The 18,697-nt window shown below is 48.4% G+C and overlaps 1 protein-coding gene across 3 annotated transcripts in view; it reads right to left on the bottom strand.

Moving 5' to 3' along the window:
* The window catches only part of PDE4D (phosphodiesterase 4D), a 632,406-nt gene that overhangs the window by 547,752 nt on the left and 65,957 nt on the right, over positions 1 to 18,697 (bottom strand). For 2 of the 3 annotated variants that reach the window (XM_035100833.3, XM_035100834.3), the window contains exon 2: positions 11,329 to 11,438. In XM_035100833.3, the coding sequence (XP_034956724.1) occupies positions 11,329 to 11,370 (42 nt within the window). In that variant the 5' untranslated portion in view covers positions 11,371 to 11,438. Of the gene's footprint in view, positions 1 to 11,324; positions 11,439 to 18,697 lie in introns of those variants that run through there. The other variant, XM_035100836.3, reaches the window with a different exon arrangement.

Raw genomic sequence — 18,697 nt, 5'->3', positions numbered from 1 at the left:
GAACCCTGAAGCATCCTTACTCCTTCCTTTGGGATGATGTCACCACCTATAGATTGACAGAGGCTGATGGGATCAATCTTCTGTAAGGATGTAGATATTTGATGTGATTACGTGGCATGTGCAGGTCTTTACGCACCCGATTCATTCCTGCCTACTCCTCTTCACATCCATTTCCTGTATGCTACCACACCGCTGAAGATATGCATTCTCTCTCTTCCTCCAACAAGTGCAATTTCATCTCTCTTTCTACCAGTCAGGAAGAGTCACTATCTCTATCTTAACTGAACACCATTGGGAGTTTTGTTGAAATGATGTTTTGAATACATTTAGAAGGTTCAGTTTGTAATGCAAGATTATCTCACTGCTTCAATGTTTTCTCCAGCTCCAGAATCTGCTTGCAGTCTGCATATCTGACTCTTGATTATACCAAAAAGTACTCAGACACAAGTTTATTGAACTTGCAGCACTGCTAGTCTGGAAAATCATAGGACGAAATTGAGGTGATATCCCAGCATACAGTTGTTTCCGGAGTTTTCCTGGGTGAATCATAGGAGAACAGAAGTGTATACAGTATGTGCAGAAATGATGGTAGTTTTGAGGACATGACCAGTGACGTGTGCTGTTGTGTCAAACCCATCCACAGATGTGAATGAAATTTAGTGTGACATGATGCTATATTGATCAAAAAGCTGCAGTTCCATTGCACAAGTGGTAATGCAGTGTAAGACGAATTTTATAAACTGTAGTAGAAGCCCTTGCAATTATAAGCAGGAAAGCTAATGCAATAATTTCCACATCTGAAAGCGCCCTGAATTAAGACATAAATGAAATAATGAAGAGATTTGTAGAAATGCCACTAAGGAGAAACTAAGCTGGAAGAATAGGATTCAAAGTTTTAGCCGTAGCCAAGGCCACTGAGCTTCCCAGATACATTGACCTCTCATGAAGAGAGTCCTCTTCTGGTGATTGCTTTGATAGCAGCATAGTGTCGTTTAGTCTCATTGGTCCTCAGGAATCCTAGATAAGGCTAGGATTCTCGTTTCTGCTGCTTTGGGGTAGCAAAAAAAATCTGCCAAGCTTTCTTAAAGAGTTCCAGCTTCCTCTGCTGGGTCTCACCAGGAAGTGTGGCTGGGAGCGGGGGGGGGGGGGAGAAAGCCTCAGATTGTTTCCCAACAACCACACCTCCCAGAATGCCTCAGGAGACATGTGATGCAATCTGGAGTTGCTCCCAAGCATAGGTGCCAAGTTCTGGATTGAAACAGCACCGCGGCACCGGAAGTCGCTTCTACGCAGTTCCGGACATGCGTAGAGGCAACTTCCGATGCCACTGTGCCCATTTCCAAAATGTCCGCAGCGCCAGAAGAACATGGCCACCGGCAGGAGCTCTATAATCTGGGGGAATACAGGGTATTTTGCCATTCAGGACACCTGCAGGAAACGGTAAGAAAATACGGGGGTTTCCCGGGGAAAATGGGGTACTTGGCAGCTATGCTCCCAAGTCATTCCAGGTAGTGCAGATGGCACAAAACAGTGGAGAGAGAGAGAGAGCCTTCCACTGCAGTGAGTGACATTAGTAAGGTAGAAAAGCAAGAGAAAATGGAAACGGCTTAGCCATTTTGTAAAGTTAAGCAAGGTAAACAGCAATCTCTCCCAAACATTTCAGATAAATTTATCCCATCCCCTATGATTTTTCAGGAGAGATTTGTTCTGCACCTGCCCACTCACTGAATGGCCAAAAAAGAATTTTTCAGACATTCTGGCACAGCTGTAAGCCTAACTGGGAGTGACTGCCCCATATATCAATGCTGCAGGTTGTTCAGTTGCCTGAGCGACAGGAGTTATTCCCTAGTCTCTTATTCCTGAAGTCCTTATACTTCACTTGCCTCTGCTATTATTTCATGTTCCTGGCTGTGGCAAGTCTCCTAATGGGCCCTGTGCCTCTTGCAGTTCTGCACCCTCGCAAGTTCCCGACCCTGGTGTATTGTCTGTGCGCATTCCCGCTTCTGATGTTCCTTTTTCCTCTGGGAACCATATCTCTTGTATGCTACTAGCCATGATGGCTGTGCTCTGCCTCCACAGTAATGCTTCTAGCTACCAGTTGCTGGAAACCACAGGAGGGGAGAGTGCTGCTTGTGGGTTTCCCATAGGCATCTGGTTGGCCACTGTGAGAAAAGGATGCTGGACTAGATGAGCCTTTGGCTTGATCCAGCAGGTGATTCTCATGTTCTTATGCCAATTCTCTTGCAAGTTCCAGGCTACATAGTATTTTTAGCCTTACCTTCTCTTCTTGTTCCTGACCTTATATTTCTTCATGATTTGAGAAGGGCTGCACTCTGAATGGACACCTGAATGGACAGGTCCATAGTCTGGGATTACTCCTGGGTTCTAGATTGTCGCTGAGGCTTCTGTGGCTAGGAGTGCTTCGATCCAATTTAGGCTGGGTCACCAGCCATCCCTAGACCAAGATAACATGGCCTCAGTTGTCCATGACCTCCAGCCTGGACTACTGTAATGCACTCTATGTGGGGTTGCCCTTGAAGATGGTACAGATGCTGCAGCTTGTGCAGAATGAAGCTGTCAGGTTGGTAAGTGGGGCAACCCAATGGGACCATGTGTTATCCGCCATGAAAGGGTTGTACCGGCTGCCTGCCAGTGAGCTACCAGGCCCAATATCCACTGTGTGTAGTGCTGTGCAAAGCCCTGAATGACTTGGGTTGGGACCCAAGTACCTGAAAGAGCACTCTTTTCAATATCAACCATCTTGGGCCCTACGATTGGTAGGAAAAATCCCTGATGGAGGTGTTGCCCAGTTGGGCCTTCTCAGTCCCCCACATTCACCTAGGCATTTAATGGCTGAAAGATACAGTTCCTAGAAACCTTGACATGGTTAGCTAGCAGAGCACATATCCTATATGCTTTTGAATGTTTTGTTTTATTTTTAATTCTATAGTTTTGCCACCTTTGTGTCTGCTACCATGAGCATGATATAAATTTAATAAATATAAAATAAAAATGAATAAATCCAGTCCACAGGGAACCAGAATACAAACTCTGGCTCAGGAAGATGAGATGGAGGGAGAGAAAAGATCCAGGTGCTCCTTGGATTTCTTCAGCAAATTTTGAACATTCTGCGCACATCTGTTCTGCTTTCACATTGAGCACCTTTTTGATTTTTCGGCATCGTATCTTGTAATCAATCACCTGGCAGTTGACGAAACCAGCCTGTCTCTTTCTGTCTTTGCAGCCTCTTCTACTTCATCTGCTAAGTTTGCAACGTTATGCCATTTAAGTTACTGTTCAGTTTTTCCACTGTTGGTTCCTTCCCCACTCCTTCACATATACATTAACCAATTTTACATTTCCACTCCACCAAAGAGCTGTTTCACACAAGTGAGCCATATTCATGTTTACCTCATGTTTCTGTACCCAGGACAGAAGGCATGAAGAAGAAAAATGGCCAACTTTCTTGTAATTATCATCCTTTGGGCCTCCATGGCATGGAAACCAGTAAAGTACAGTTCCTCCCCACACCAAAAGAATCCCACTATGGGCTTCAGGCCATGTGGGTAGAGCCACACACTGTCTCCTCCCTTCACCAGCACTGCCCCAGTTTCAGGAAACATGACACTGGCATGGACTCCCCATTTATCCCAGCAGCGTGGGAAGGAGTAATGCTGCAGTAGCTTCTGTGATGTCTTCCAGATACAGGACTCCCATTATGCCTGGCCATTGGATATGTTGTCCAGGGCTGCTCAGAGTTGAAGTCCAAGAACTTCTGGAAGACTACAGCCTCTTCGTCCCTCTCTTGGCCTAGTTCTTCACTCCTTCAAGGCCCACAATGAAAGGAGGAAATCCAAACCTGGGACAGGTTCGGCGTCGCCTCCTTTGTAAAATCCTCCCTGCTAGTTCAAATTATAATATCTCACAGAAATCTACACCATGCTGAAATCATGCCAGAAATTTAATAAGGAAATGGTTTTGAAAGCAATACAGCTATAATTTAGAGAGAGAGGGGAGAGAGATTAGCAGAAATTAGCAGATGGAAAGATAGAAGAGAAAGCCAAGTTAAGTCTCCATTCCTTTCTTTGAAATCAGAATTCTCTAGTGATTAAAAACAACAACCCATTGCTAAGTTTGCCTTTTACCTTTGGAGATTAGTTTCACAGAAATGGGAAATAGAATATGCACAGTATATGAACTATGGAACTCAGGACTTCTGTTCTTCCTATTCCTGCTCTACCCTTAGTTTTTCAAGCCCAACAATACCTAAGAAGTTACACCCACCTCTCTGTCTCAAGGCACCATCCAAGATCAAATGGAACATTTTCATACATGGGGCCCAGAACCAGTTGAGCTTCTCTCTTGCTATTTACATTAAAGTGCCAGGGAAAGAGAAAGGGCAAAGTGATTTATAAGGAAAATGAGCATTTTGGCCATTGCAGGGTTTACATATGCATGACAAATTGATCGTGGGTTCTTGCTTCAGAGCGGAACTACGTTAAAATATACTCGGAGTCGAGAGTGAATTTCATGCTCTTTATTCAGCTCATATTCATCAGGGAGAAGAAGAGAAGACGAATGGCTCTTTTCCCAAAACCATCTGCTTATATACATTATTTACACAATGGGCCTTGCGTGATTGGCTACTTCAGGGCTACACCTGTGGGCCAATTATATTGTGGATTGACTTCTGCCTGCAGCCTGATTGGCTGCTCCTACAGGCCAATCAGGTAGCAGATTCACTTCTGCCAGCCGCCTGATTGGCTGCTCCCGCAGGCCAATCAGGTTGCGGATTCACTTCCACCTGGAGTTGGATTGGGTAGCTCCCGCTGATTCTGAATCCTATTGTTCTAGGATTCAGCTCAGTACATAACACCCCTCCCCTCTAAGTTCCAGTCCTGCCCGGGAAGTTGCATTCGTAGTCCCCAAGGTCTGCTGGCCGCCTCCGTGTGCGTTGTGGCCTGGGGTGTTCCTTGGTCAGGGGTTCTGGTTCTGGCTCGTGTTCCGAGGCTGCTGGCTGTGCCGGGGCTGTCTGGTCTGGCGCCACTGAACCACTAGGTTGTGACTCTGGTTCCGGTGTCCTTCGAGCCTCGGGGCGCCCCTCTGTGCCTACTGCTTCTGCTTCCCCTGCCCACCCCTCTCGCTCTACAGGCCTCACTGCCCTGCTGTCCCCTTGGGACCCCTCTGTCCCGCTCTCCTCCCGGGTTCCTCCTGGGAATCGTCGCCGTAGCTGGTCGCAGTGGCGGCGCCAACATTGCCCCCCTTCCGTTAGTACCTCGTACGACACGGGACCGGTCACCTTGGTGACTGTGGCGGGTACCCATGCTGGGCCTGCCCCAAAATTCTTTGCATACACTGGGTCCTGGGCCACAAATGTCCGGGGGTTCCTGCCTTTCCCCACCACTACCTCATCCTGAGCTCTGTCGGGGTGAAGTCGGTCCAGTCTAGTTGCAAGGCGCCGGCCCATGAGTAGTTCAGCTGGGCTCCGGCCCGTCGTTGTGCTTGGGGTGCTGTGCTGTGCTAGAAGAAATGCGGCAAGGCGGTATTCCCAGTCCCCTTGTGTTATGCGGCGGAGGCTGTCCTTGGTGGTCCGCACCATGCGCTCCGCTTGGCCATTGGTGGCAGGGTGGAATGGTGCTGAGCGGATGTGGCGGATGGCATTCTGCGCTGTGAAGGTCTGGAACTCCTCTGACGTGAATGCGGTTCCATTGTCCGAGACGAGGGTGTCAGGGAGCCCGTGGGTTGCAAACAGCTTACGTAGTACCCGGATGGCTGCCGCCGTAGAAGTGGACGGTACCAGTGCGACCTCCAGCCATTTGGTGTAGGAATCCACCACTATGAAGAATGTTTTTCCCTGGAAGGGGCCAGCGAAGTCCACGTGCAAGCGTGACCATGGATGTCGGGCGGACTCCCAGGGCTGGACTGGGGCCCTTGGGGGATCCGGGCGGGATTCTTGGCAGGTCTGGCAGTGTTGGACCCAGGCCTCTATCTCTCTGTCAATCCCCGGCCACCACACATAACTCCTGGCAAGGGCCTTCATCCTCACTACCCCTGGGTGTGTCTCGTGTAGGGCTGTGAGGACCCTTTTGCGGAGGGGCTGGGGAACAACAACCCTGCTTCCCCATAACAGGCACCCCTTGTGGGCCGACAGTTCATGTTTGCGGTTTGTGTAGCCAGCGAATTCTGGCCCGGGGCTGCTGCTGGGCCATCCTCGCCACACCCAGTCCAGGACCCGGGAGATGACCCTATCTTTTGTGGAATGGTGCGCAACTTCTTGTGCCTGAATGGGTCGGTCGGGAAGCAGCTCCAGGGTCATAACCTCTTGCGCAGGCGCTGGGTCGGGGCCTGTTTCTGGTAGTGGTAGCCTGCTGAGTGCGTCTGCGTGGCCCATCGCCTTCCCAGGGCGGTGGATTAGTGCATACTGGTAGCCGGCAAGGAAAATTGACCACCTGAGGACACGTGGAGACAACACTTGGGGGGTCTGCTTCTCGGGGGCAAACAGGCCAAGCAACGGCTTGTGGTCAGTCACTATGGTAAAGGGCCGCCCGTACAAGAAATCATGGAATTTTTTTTACGCCCTTCACGATTGCCAGACCCTCCTTGTCAATCTGTGAGTAGTTTCGTTCGGCTGCAGCAAGCGTCTGGGAGAAGTATGCCACCGGCACCTCTCTTCCATCCGGGAGTTGGTGTCCCAGGACAGCGCCGATGCCATAGGGAGAGGCGTCGCATGCCAGCACCACTGGCAGCCTCTCGTCGAAGTGTGCCAAGACCGAGTTTGAGACGAGCAAGTCCTTGACTGCCTGGAATGCGGCCCTTTGTCGCTGGCCCCACACCCAAGGGGCCCTTTTATCTAGGAGTCTGTGTAGGGGCTCCGCTACCGCTGCCTTATGGGGAAGGAAGGCATGGTAAAAGTTCAATAGTCCCAAGAATGACTGAAGTTCGGGCTTGCTCTTGGGCGCTGGGGCCTCACAAATGGCCCGTACCTTGTCACCGGTTGGATGGACCCCTTCTGCGTCCACCTTAAATCCCAGAAAGTCCACCTGCGGCACTCCCAGTAAACACTTTTCCCGCTTCACCTTGAGGCCCGCCGTCTGGAAACGGTGCAGGACGGAGCGGAGGCGGTCCTCAAATTCCTCTGGTGTGGGCCCGGCGATCAGTACATCATCGAAGAAGGGGGTGACGCCAGGAATCCCTTTAAGGAGAGAGTCCATTAGATTCTGGAATATGCCTGGTGCCACGCTAACGCCAAATTGCAGCCGCTTTACTCTGAATGCCCCTCTGTGCGTCACAATCGTCTGAGCCTCTGCTGTGGCTTCGTCCACAGGCAACTGTTGATACGCTTGGGCCAAGTCCAGTTTGCCAAAGATTTTTGACCCAGCCAGGGTGGCGAGGACATGGCTGACCACTGGCACTGGGTATGCATGGGCCGTGAGAGCCTTGTTTATGGTGCATTTGTAGTCTGCACAGATGCGGACCGAACCGTTAGGCTTGACGGGTGTGACAATTGGAGTTTCCCAGGGGGCGTTGGGCACCGGCTCCAGCACTCCTTGCTCCACGAGCCGGTCCAATTCCTCGTCTATGCGGGGTTTCAGGGCGAACGGGACCCGGCGGGCCTTGTGCCTGATGGGTCGTACAGCGGGGTCTAGCTGTAGGGCAATGGGGGGTCCTGTATATCGTCCCAATGCCCCATCGAAAACCCCTGGAAACTCTTTGCATATGGCGTCCACGTCCACTTGTAAGCTAGTGCGGTTCACCCCGGTAACGGCTAGCCCCAGAGGTCCAAACCATGCCAGTCCCAGTAAGCTAACGTAGGGGCCCTTAACTACCAGCAAGTCCAATTGTTGCTTTCGCCCTCGATATTGCACCCTGAAGGTCCCCACCCCCATTGTAGGGACCTTACGTTTCTGGAAGTCCCGGAGGGTGAATGGGGCCGGCCTTAGTTTGGGACCCCCATTAGGGCACAGTTCCCTTAATGTTCGGGCCGAGATTATGGATAGAGTTGAACCCGTGTCCAGCTCCATGCGGCATGGGGCTCCCTCTATCTGTACCTCTATATAAATTTTCTCTGTGCTGGGATGGGGCAACTGGAATACCTGGTAGTCCGTGATCTCCGTCGAGTTGCCTTGGTGCATGGTGCCGTGTGACCTGGGGCTCCTGGGTCGGTCATCTGATGCTTGTCGACGGGTGAGTCGAGTCCGACACACCCGGGCGATGTGTCCCAATTTTCTGCACTGCCTGCACTCTGCGTTGCGGAAACGACAGGTCCTCCTCTCGTGGTTCTCCCCGCAGCTTGCACAGTTCCCTCCTTCTCGTCGAGGCTGCTGTGGTGTGTGTGCTGCTTGAGTGCGCCGCTGTACTCGGTGTACTTCCTCCCTGTCAGATTCGGATTCGTCGGTGAGGTCTTCGTGGTAGACCCTCGGTTGGGATGGCGGGGCCGGTCGTGCCTCTTGCGTTGACCTCTCGGCGGCTTCGGTTGCCAGGGCTTCCTCCAGAGCAATCTGGAACGTGAGGTCTTTTTTTGCATAGAGGCGTCGTTGCAACATCTCGTCCCTCAGGCCACCGACGAGGCGGTCACGAAGCATGTTCTCCAACTCTGAGAAGTTGCATAACCGGGCGGCTTGGCGGAGGGAGGTCACAAACCTAGTTATGGTTTCCCCCGGGGCTTGCCGCTTTGCGTAGAAGGCATTTCGGCAAGCTACCACCGAGGGCTGTGGTGAAAAGTGCTCCTTCAGCCGTTCCATTATTGTTTTGTAAGAGACGGTAGCGACATCTCTAGGTGCAAGGAGAGCCCGGGCGATTTCAAACGTCTCCTCTCCACAGACGCTGAAGAATGTCGCCCTCTTCATGGCATCGTTGGTGACTTCTTTCGCTTGCAGGAGGAAGTTGAAACGGGCGGCGTACCCTTCCCAGTCTCCTGATGCTGGTTTGAATGGCAAGAAGCTGCTGTCGGTTGCCATTCTGGGTTCCTTGGGTCCTGGAGCTGAAGCCTGGATGCACGGTGCGATGCAGCGGTGCAGCAGGTGGCGGTGCTGCGGTGCAGTGCGTGGTGGCGGTCAGCTCAGCAGGATCCCACCTTCGTCGCCAGTAAAATATACTCGGAGTCGAGAGTGAATTTCATGCTCTTTATTCAGCTCATATTCATCAGGGAGAAGAAGAGAAGACGAATGGCTCTTTTCCCAAAACCATCTGCTTATATACATTATTTACACAATGGGCCTTGCGTGATTGGCTACTTCAGGGCTACACCTGTGGGCCAATTATATTGTGGATTGACTTCTGCCTGCAGCCTGATTGGCTGCTCCTACAGGCCAATCAGGTAGCAGATTCACTTCTGCCAGCCGCCTGATTGGCTGCTCCCGCAGGCCAATCAGGTTGCGGATTCACTTCCACCTGGAGTTGGATTGGGTAGCTCCCGCTGATTCTGAATCCTATTGTTCTAGGATTCAGCTCAGTACATAACATACGTGTTATAAGAAGCATGAGTTTTCTGCCAGAAAAGAGCAGTCCCCTCCCTTGCAGAGTTCTCTTCCTTGGTGACATGCTGTAGAAAATTGCCCCACAGCCTGGTGTTTTCATACCAACGTTCTCCAACCCAGTGATCTCCAGTTACTTACAACCACAACTCACGCCAACCCCAGCCAGTGCAAAAACATCTGGAGGGCATCAGGTTGGCTGGGATTTGAAGCCATGGGTTGCACCCATTGCAAGTTCTACTCAAAGTAGACCCACTGAAATGAATGAACCTAAGTTACTTGTGTCCATTAATTTCAATGAGTCTACTCTGAGTAAGATCAGCATTGGCTGCAACTCCATATCAATACCAGGCACTACATTTTTCTCTCTCTTTTAAAAAAATATACCAGGTACATTTTCAAACACTCTCTTCTAAGTGAACGGCATGGTAGCATTTTTGCATAATTCTGCAAAGCTACAGGGAGTAGAAGCAAAGCTCTAAAGCACCTTTCATGGTTGCCTTTATATGAAAAGAACACAACCAAAAGAACAGGGAAGCCAGAACCAATGGCTTCACTTTGGTTTTGATGTGCATAACCCTGGCAATTTGAGAGTCAGAACACACACCTGCAGAGATCTCTTATGCAGAGAATAATGCCTGCACAGTGACATTGTGAGGCCCATGAAATCAGAGAAGGGCTACAGATGAAGCTGAAATCCTAGAATTGCGGCACCACCTTTGAGTCAATAAAGAACATGACTGCAAAGGTGGTTATTATTATTATTATTCAAACAAAATCATTTTCTCCTCTCCTCAGAGTAATAATCCTGACCCTTGATCTCCCACAATTAGCTAAAGGCATTCATTTACTTTACATTTCAAGGTCCTGCTCTCACAGCAATATAATTGTTATAACAGTGACATTTGAAATGGAAAGGAAACCCCATGCATGCAGATTAAGTGTTTGGGATTCTCTGGCTGACTGGGGTCTAAGGATGTGGATAACACCTTTTGCAGTATCTCAAAAGTGTAATGAAATATTTTGCCAAATGGTAAGATGTTGAACTACCGGTATGTGCGGCCCGCTAAAATAATACAACCATCAAGGATGGCAGGATTGGTTGTCCATAACATCTGGAAGGCACCACGTTTTGGGTACCACTGTAGAAGGTGTTTGTATATATGCTTCTTGCATATGAATGTCTCAGTAAACTTTTATTGCCTCTATAAACTATATTCTTGTTGCAGGCATTCTGCACACATGCTTCAGTATAGACCAACAAAAAATGCCAAGGAATTAACAGGCTAATCCTATCCATGGATGATTCAGAAGTAAGTCACACTGAGTTCATTGGGACATGCTCCCAAGTAAGTGAGTATAAGATTTCAGCCTAAGTGCCACAGGAAGGATTCAACAACATGCTAAGGTTATTGTTCCATCAGGGCAAGCGTTTTGGCTTGCCAGGTGGAACAATCCCCACCCTTCTCCCCTTGCTGCATGCTGTTCCAGGGGTCCTTCCAACCCCAAGCCAAATGTCAGGGGACGTGGTGGTCATGGGGAGAGAATGGGGGGGGGAGCACATTGTGCAAGTGGAAGTCCTTGCTCAGAGCTTCCAGTGGCAGGACTCATTAGTTGAATCCCACTCTATAAATCAATAGGAGGGTTCCCCCCTCCCACGGAAATTATTTTCTGTACAGGGGGGGAAGGAAATGGAGATACGCTAAACAGTAAAAGAGAAGAAACAACCAAAAGAAATAATTCTAGTTTGATTTGCAGACACCCCGTTGATGACAGAGTTTTCACAAGTTCTTTCAAACCACAATCAGCTGAATTAATTCATAAAGAAGAGATTATTACAGAACCACTTACTTACACTTTTACTCCTGACATATAGAGTATTTGGGTTCTTGCTCATGATGCTGCACTTGCTGATCCTGAATGGGCTTTATTTGCAGATGTTCCGTCTCCTGCCCATTCAAAGTCCTGCAGACGGAAGAGAAATATTCTGTTGTTATTTCACACAACCCCAAATGATGCTGTGCTAACTTAGAACACAAAAGCAATGGTGGAGCAACAATCCATAGGCCCTTGTGAATGCAAGGATCTCCACACACAGCCAACAGACACATGCCAAATAAATGTGGTTGGTGCTTTCAACGTTGATAAGTGTAGATACGTCACTAAAAAATCTAGACAGCATTCTTTAGCCTAGGGGTTTTTTTTGGACAATTTCACATTCCCCTCTCTCCTTGGAAGTTCACTCCCAACTACAGTTGTGGGCTTATTTTTGATCTAATGCAGTATGTGGAAAGACTTCACAATATTCCATAATTTTGTGGATAACCAATTGTCTCATAGATACACAGAGCTACCATATCTTGCTCCCTTGTATCACGTCACTTTATATGCTTGTGGCATATTATTGCACTCTATGGTATATTTTGTATTTATATGCTGTTCACCACTTGGTGGGTGGGGAATTTGGATTGAACAACGGTACAGAAAGGAAGAAATTGTCAACAGCGGCTGATGCCCATTAGAACTGGTGGGGCAGTGACAGGAGCAAGCCAGCACTAAATCACACAAGCAAACTGGCGTTGACTCTTTATTAACAAAACAGGATCTGCACAGGAGTCTCAGGCCTCATGAGCACAACAACTCAGGTCTTGCCCCCTTAAAGCAGTTGCCAAGACTAAAGGTCCCCGTCTCCACACAGCCAGCTAAGTCTCCTCCCTTGCAGGTTCCCCCCCCCCAAGCAATTGGAGACTGTGCCTGCATGTCTATCTTTGCTCCTCCCACTTCATGCCTCTTCTGGTTCTGGGAGATGAGGGGGAAAGGAGGTCGTTGCAGCAGGAGGGGTAGTCAACCCTGCCTCTTCACAAGCCTGATTCATCTGTGTCTCTTGGCCTCTCTCCTGTCCTGCTTCGGCTTCTCCCTCTGATTCTGGACTTCTCTCTGCCACAGACTCTCCCACCTCACTAAGCCCTGTTACCCCTTCAGCTTCCAACACCTCCTCTTCCCAGTCTGCTCCCTCTGACCACTCATCATTGTCCCACCACCACTCTGAGCCTTCTTCCCTTGGTGGTTCCTCAGCTGGTTCCTCCCACCATTCCTCTGCATCCAACCAGTCCATGGCAGGCAAAAGACAGGGATCCCAACAGCTGTTGGAGCCAGAGCCAATGGCAGGCAGAGCCAACTAATTCTAGTTTTGTCCCCATCCTCCTTCTGACTGAGTTTTACAAGGGCAGCACTGAGACTACGGAGAAGGAAGCTGGCAGGCAGGGCATCACCTGGACTGGATTCAAGTAAGAAGGCAGGCAAGTGGGGGTCTGGCTGAGGACAGGATGAGTTTGGTGGGGCACTGTCCTAATGAACCAGTCTCCAATGGAAATTATACATCCTGCATTTCTTTAAATATACACTGTGGGAGAGGGGAGCAACCTGCTCCTCTATCATGCAGATGGGGTCAATATCAGGTAAAAGCATGGCCCAGCATGTTCACACAAAACCTGATGCACTGTGGAATTGCCAGGATTACCTGGACATTTTCACAGGTATGTGAATATGATGAATCCTTCTTTTAAAAATAAAAAACCTGGGATGAATTCATGGACATCTGTAGACTATGAAAGCTGCACAAAAACCAGATAGCCAACTATTGCCCCTTCAAAAGCAAAGTGAATGCACTCTGGTTGGCTCAGTTTAGCCTATGAGCAGTCCAGTGAGTCTGGGCCAAAGGCACACTAAAGACAAACATCTCAATTATTTTAAAAGGTACACAGCAATCAAGAATGGCAGATTATTTGTGCATTGCTGAATAATTCACCCACATGTTATGCCTGCCATTTAAGGTTAGATGCTGGATGTCGTTTCACATTGTTAATCTTAAAGCACAGCTCTTCTGCAGCAACTGGCACGGAGAGAACCAGTTGCTCCAAATTGCTCAACATGCGTTGCCTGAGTCATCCATTGACTAGTGTTGGGTTTGATATATGCTTTCTTTAAAACTCAGCTGGAAATGGCATTTACAGGCTTTTGATTTCTCTAGCACATCAGGAACAAGCTTCAAGGGGTGGAGAAGATCATAGCATTCTACACACCAATAAAAATTACAAGTGAAAAAGCCTTGGTCATATGCAACATACAGTTAGAGAGTTATTAAAGGAAGAAATTGATCTGCCTCACGCAAATGCCATTGCAGATTCTAGCAATGATGAGGGCTCAATCATATTGTTATTACAGCCCATTAATAGCCGGCAGCTGGAACTAACATCCAAATCCAGCTCTGAATTATGTTAAGTAAAAAGTGAGCAGGGCTACAAGCAAACTGCTTAGTCAATAAAACCAGATTTGTTTGTTGTAAACAGAAGAAAAAGTCTGAAAGGTACTCCAATTCCACATGGATGTTGGTGATCTGACACTAAGTAAAAGTGAAACTAAAGAAGTGCCATGGTCAGATGGTGCAACTGGACTTCTCTGCAACCCTTCCCCTCTGCAGGGAGGTGGGACCGATTCAGATGGTCCGCCCCCGCCACTTAATGGATCCAAATGGTTTCCAGAGAGTGGTAGGGGATGGTTTACCCCATATTGATGGCCTTGCAGCCGATTCCCTGGTGGCCTGCTGGAATGTGGAGTTAAGCAGGGCTATTGACTGTTTGGCTCCGAAGCACCCTCTCCGATTGCATGGAGCCCACACAGCCCTGTGGTTTTCCACGGATCTGAGGGCAATGTTACAATCGCTGAGACGGCTAGAGTGCCGGTGGCAGATAACTCATTCTGAAGCTGACCGGAAACGAGTTAGAGCTCAATGTCGAGCCTACCAAGTGGCGGTAGCGACAGCAAAGAAGACTTTCTTAACCGCCTCTATTGCATCTGCAGAAAACAGCAGGAGGAGACTTTTTCAGGTGGTTCGCAGTTTAGTGGAACCACCAGCTCAATCGGGGCCCAGTACGGGCCACATGATCTCCTGCAACGATTTTGCAAAGTTTTTTGCAGATAAAGTCGCTCAGATTCGGGAAGAGGTAGACTCCACCGTGGGAGCAGGGCCGGGGTGGGAGAGTGCTAGAGGTCTGTCTAGTCAAGCTGCGTGGGATCAATTCCAATCTGTTACCTCTGAGGATGTGGACAGGCTGCTTGGACGAGTGAAACCAACCACCTGTCTCCTTGATCCTTGCCCATCCTGGCTTATAAAAGCTAGCTGGGAAGGGCTGGGCGATGGGCTTCGCGGGTTGCTGAATGCTTCTCTCCGTGAGGGAGCCTTCCCAGACCCACGGAAAGAGGCGGTCATTAAACCGCTTCTTAAAAAACCATCTTTAGATGCGGCCAATATGGCCAACTATCGCCCAGTCTCAAATCTTCCATTCTTGGGCAAGGTGATTGAGCGAGTGGTTGCTGAACATCTCCAGGCACGCCTGGAAGAAGCATACCATTTGGATCCCTTCCAGTCGGGATTCAGGCCTCATCATGGGACTGAAACTGCCTTGGTCGCACTGGTTGATGATCTCCGGCGGGCTAGGGACAAAGGTGAGAGCTGTTTCCGAGTCCTGCTGGATCTCTCAGCGGCTTTTGACACCATCAACCATAACATCCTTCTGGACTTCTAGAGGGGTTGGGAGCTGGGGGCACTGTTATACAGTGGTTCCGCTCCTTCCTCCTGGGCTGTGTTCAGAAAGTGGTGGGGGGGGTGAGTGTTCAGACCCCTGGGCTGTCACTTGTGGGGTGCCTCAGGGTTCTGTCCTCTCCCCCATGCTTTTTAACATCTACATGCAGCCGCTGGGAGAGATCATCAGGGGGTTTGGGCTGGGTGTTCATCAGTATGCGGATGATACCCAGCTCTACCTCTCTTTCAAATCAGAACCTGTGAAGGCGGTGAACGTCCTGTGTGAGTGCCTGGAGGCGGTTGGAGGATGGATGGCGGCTAACAGATTGAGGTTGAATCTTGACAAGACAGAAGTACTGTTTGTGGGGGACAGGAGGCGGGCAGGTGTGGAGGACTCCCTGGTCCTCAATGGGGTAACTGTCCCCCTGACTCACAGCTGTCCATGGAGGTGCCGGTCAATTCTGTGTCCAGGGCAGCTGTCTATCAGCTCCATCTGGTACGCAGGCTAAGACCCTACTTGCCTGCGGACTGTCTCGCCAGAGTGGTGCATGCTCTAGTTATCTCTTGCTTGGACTACTGCAATGCGCTCTATGTGGGACTACCTTTGAAGGCCACCTGGAAACTACAACTAATCCAGAATGCGGCAGCTAGACTGGTGACTGGTAGCGGCTGCCAAGACCACACAACACCGGTCTTGAAAGATCTACATTGGCTCCCAGTACGTTTCCGAGCACAATTCAAAGTGTTGCTGCTGACCTTTAAAGCCCTAAAAGGCCTCGGTCCAGTATACCTGAAGGAGCATCTCCACCCCCATTGTTCTGCGTGGACACTGAGGTTCAGCACCGAGGGCCTTCTGGCGGTCCCCTCGTTGCGAGAAGCCAAGTTGCAGGGAACCAGGCAGAGGGCCTTCTCGGTAGTGACACCCACCCTGTGGAACGCCCTCCCATCAGATGTCAACGAGAAAAACAGCTACCAGATTTTTAGAAGACATCTGAAGACATCTGAAGGCAGCCCTGTTTAGGGAGGCTTTAAATGTTTAGGGAGGCTTTAAATGGACCCAGGTGGCGCTGTGGTTAAACCACTGAGCCTAGGGCTTGCTGATCAGAAGGTCGGCGGTTCGAATCCCTGTGACGGGGTGAGCTCCCGTTGCTTGGTCCCAGCTCCTGCCAACCTAGCAGTTCGAAAGCACGTCAAAATGCAAGTAGATAAATAGGAACCGCTACAGCGGGAAGGTAAACGGCGTTTCCATGTGCTGCTCTGGTTCACCAGAAGCGGCTTTGTCATGCTGGCCACATGACCTGGAAGCTATACGCCGGCTCCCTCGGCCAATAATGCGAGATGAGCGCGCAACCCCAGAGTCGGTCACGACTGGACCTAATGGTCAGGGGTCCCTTTACCTTTAAATGTTTGATAGTTTACTGTGTTTTATTTTTCTGTTGGAAGCCGCCCAGAGTGGCTGGGGAAACCCAGCCAGATGGGCGGGGTATAAATAATAAATTATTATTCTTTTTCTTATTATTATATTATTATATCACATTCAAGCACACTTTTGTCGTCTCAAATCTAAAAGCAAAAGCAGGAGGAAAGAAAACATCCTGGCCTTGTTTGCCAGGATATATTTCCCACCCCCAACCCCCTAATGAAGTGCATCACTAGAAAATATGCTATTCTAGGCAGGTTCTTCAAAGTGTTTGCTCCAGAGAAATCTCCTGCTTTATATTCTTGTCACATTCTGATGATAGTCAAGGTCAAATTGCTAATCCAAGCTGAGGGACTATAAAGGCAACACCATTTCTATGCAAAAGTTGTGGTATAGTTTATGTTATTGAAAATAAATGGCAAACATTCTGAATTTAAATTATGCCTCTCACCACAGGGAAAGGGAGTTCATGATCTTTAAAAACACACACACAGTGTCGCAACAATTGAAAACGGTCATGACAGAAACCAGCTGTTTGCATGCTTCGGAAACTAAGCATGAAATTGGTTGCTTATTATAGAAAGACAGACCAGACTGAAGACAGATTAAGCGAGGTGGGGGTGCTTTTATCATCTTCCTTTAGGGTAAAGTTTGTTTGACAACTGAATGGCACACACAAGAAATAATGGGTCTGCATTCTTTGTACAAATGTTACTGGTGGCTTCTGGGGGAGGGGGGCCAAAAGGCCACATCTTAGAGCGGCAGTGCATATTGATTGCACAGGAGATATAATTCCGTTTCAACATGTGTTTTACAATCTCCTAGTTGCGTTGCTAATCTTATTTCATTAGAGCTAAAATAAAACAGCTTGTAACTTAGAAAATTCATATTATTACAATTGAACGGCAATAATACGTAGTTCGAAACAGAGGGGGTGTGGAATGTGCTACAATTTTTGTGGACTGGTTTTGTGTTGTATTGTGCTGACTGAAAATCTCTCTAGGCTCTTTTGGATACTTGGATAATTGAATAAGGTCATTTAATGACCAGTAGTAGGGTTGTTGCTTTTACAAAAATGTTGCTGTCTAGAAATAGAAATGCAGGTCACACCTACATGGCTGGCTGTACAAAACACGAATCTAGCTAACAAAGGAGAGTCAGGCTAAATCAAGGATTTGCCAACATTCTGGGACCTCAGGTGCAAAAACATATTGAGCAGCCCTTGACTGAAGCTACCCTGTACATCTGTGCTTTGGGTCCAATAAGCTCCCTAGCTGTCAGGTTCAAATGCGCCTCCCCTTTTGCCAAGGCTCCCTTATATTTCATTACAGTACTCAGAAGTCAGCTGTAAATAGGATTGCAACAAGGTTTATAGCTGTTTCAGCAAAACCCTAAGGTTAATGAGTGCCACTTACTTACTTGAACAGTTTCACACTTTTTGACTCAGCTTGCAACATCCACATAAATACAAGTTTCATTAAAAACCACACTGCATTCCTGCTTGCTTTTAGCATTAACTGATAAAATGCTTATCTGCCAATTCCTTATCGGCTATCTTCAAGATCCGTCATTAGAAAAACAAACCTCATTCTTGGTTTTCTGGTTTAATGCTACTCCCCTTTTGTGTTCAGAGGCCTGGGACTCTTTATGAATGAGAACTTGGAGCGCATACAATGCTTATTAGGTAGCAGGTTTATTTTAGAGCTCCTTCCTTGCTTCCAGCGATATGCAGACGGATGTTCTTCCTGCCAGAATTCCCTTTCACCCATCTGCCTAGTTGCAAGTCCTGGCTGGAGTAGTCTATGCTTAGCACAGAATGTTCTGGAATCCTGGTCGGGATCAAAGAATGGAACTTCCCTAAATATTACATTCTGCCCAAGTGTCTTAACATCATGAGAGACGTCCACTGTACAAATTGCAAAAACTAAGCACACAACGCACTGGAAGCCAGTTTCGCGTTACTTTATTGATGCTGCCTTGCTGGCATACAAAGTGTTTAGTCACAATAGAGAAAAATCTGAAATTTTAGGCAAATAATAATGTATATAATTCAAAGATATTTAAATATATTAGGAGCTGGTGTAACATAACTGCTAAGACTCTGAGCGATGAATCAGCAAGTCTCTGCTTCAAAGTTCACCACTATGATTGACTCATTTAGTAGCCTTAGGTAAACTTCTCTCTCTTTTGGCCTTAGTAATATGAGAGTAATAATACTGACTT

Source organism: Zootoca vivipara, chromosome 10, assembly GCF_965207765.1.
Source record: "Zootoca vivipara chromosome 10, rZooViv2.hap1.1, whole genome shotgun sequence".
NCBI classification, from domain to species: Eukaryota; Metazoa; Chordata; class Lepidosauria; order Squamata; family Lacertidae; genus Zootoca; species Zootoca vivipara.
Note: the sequence above shows the minus strand (reverse complement) of the source record. Positions and strands in the feature narration are given on the sequence as shown.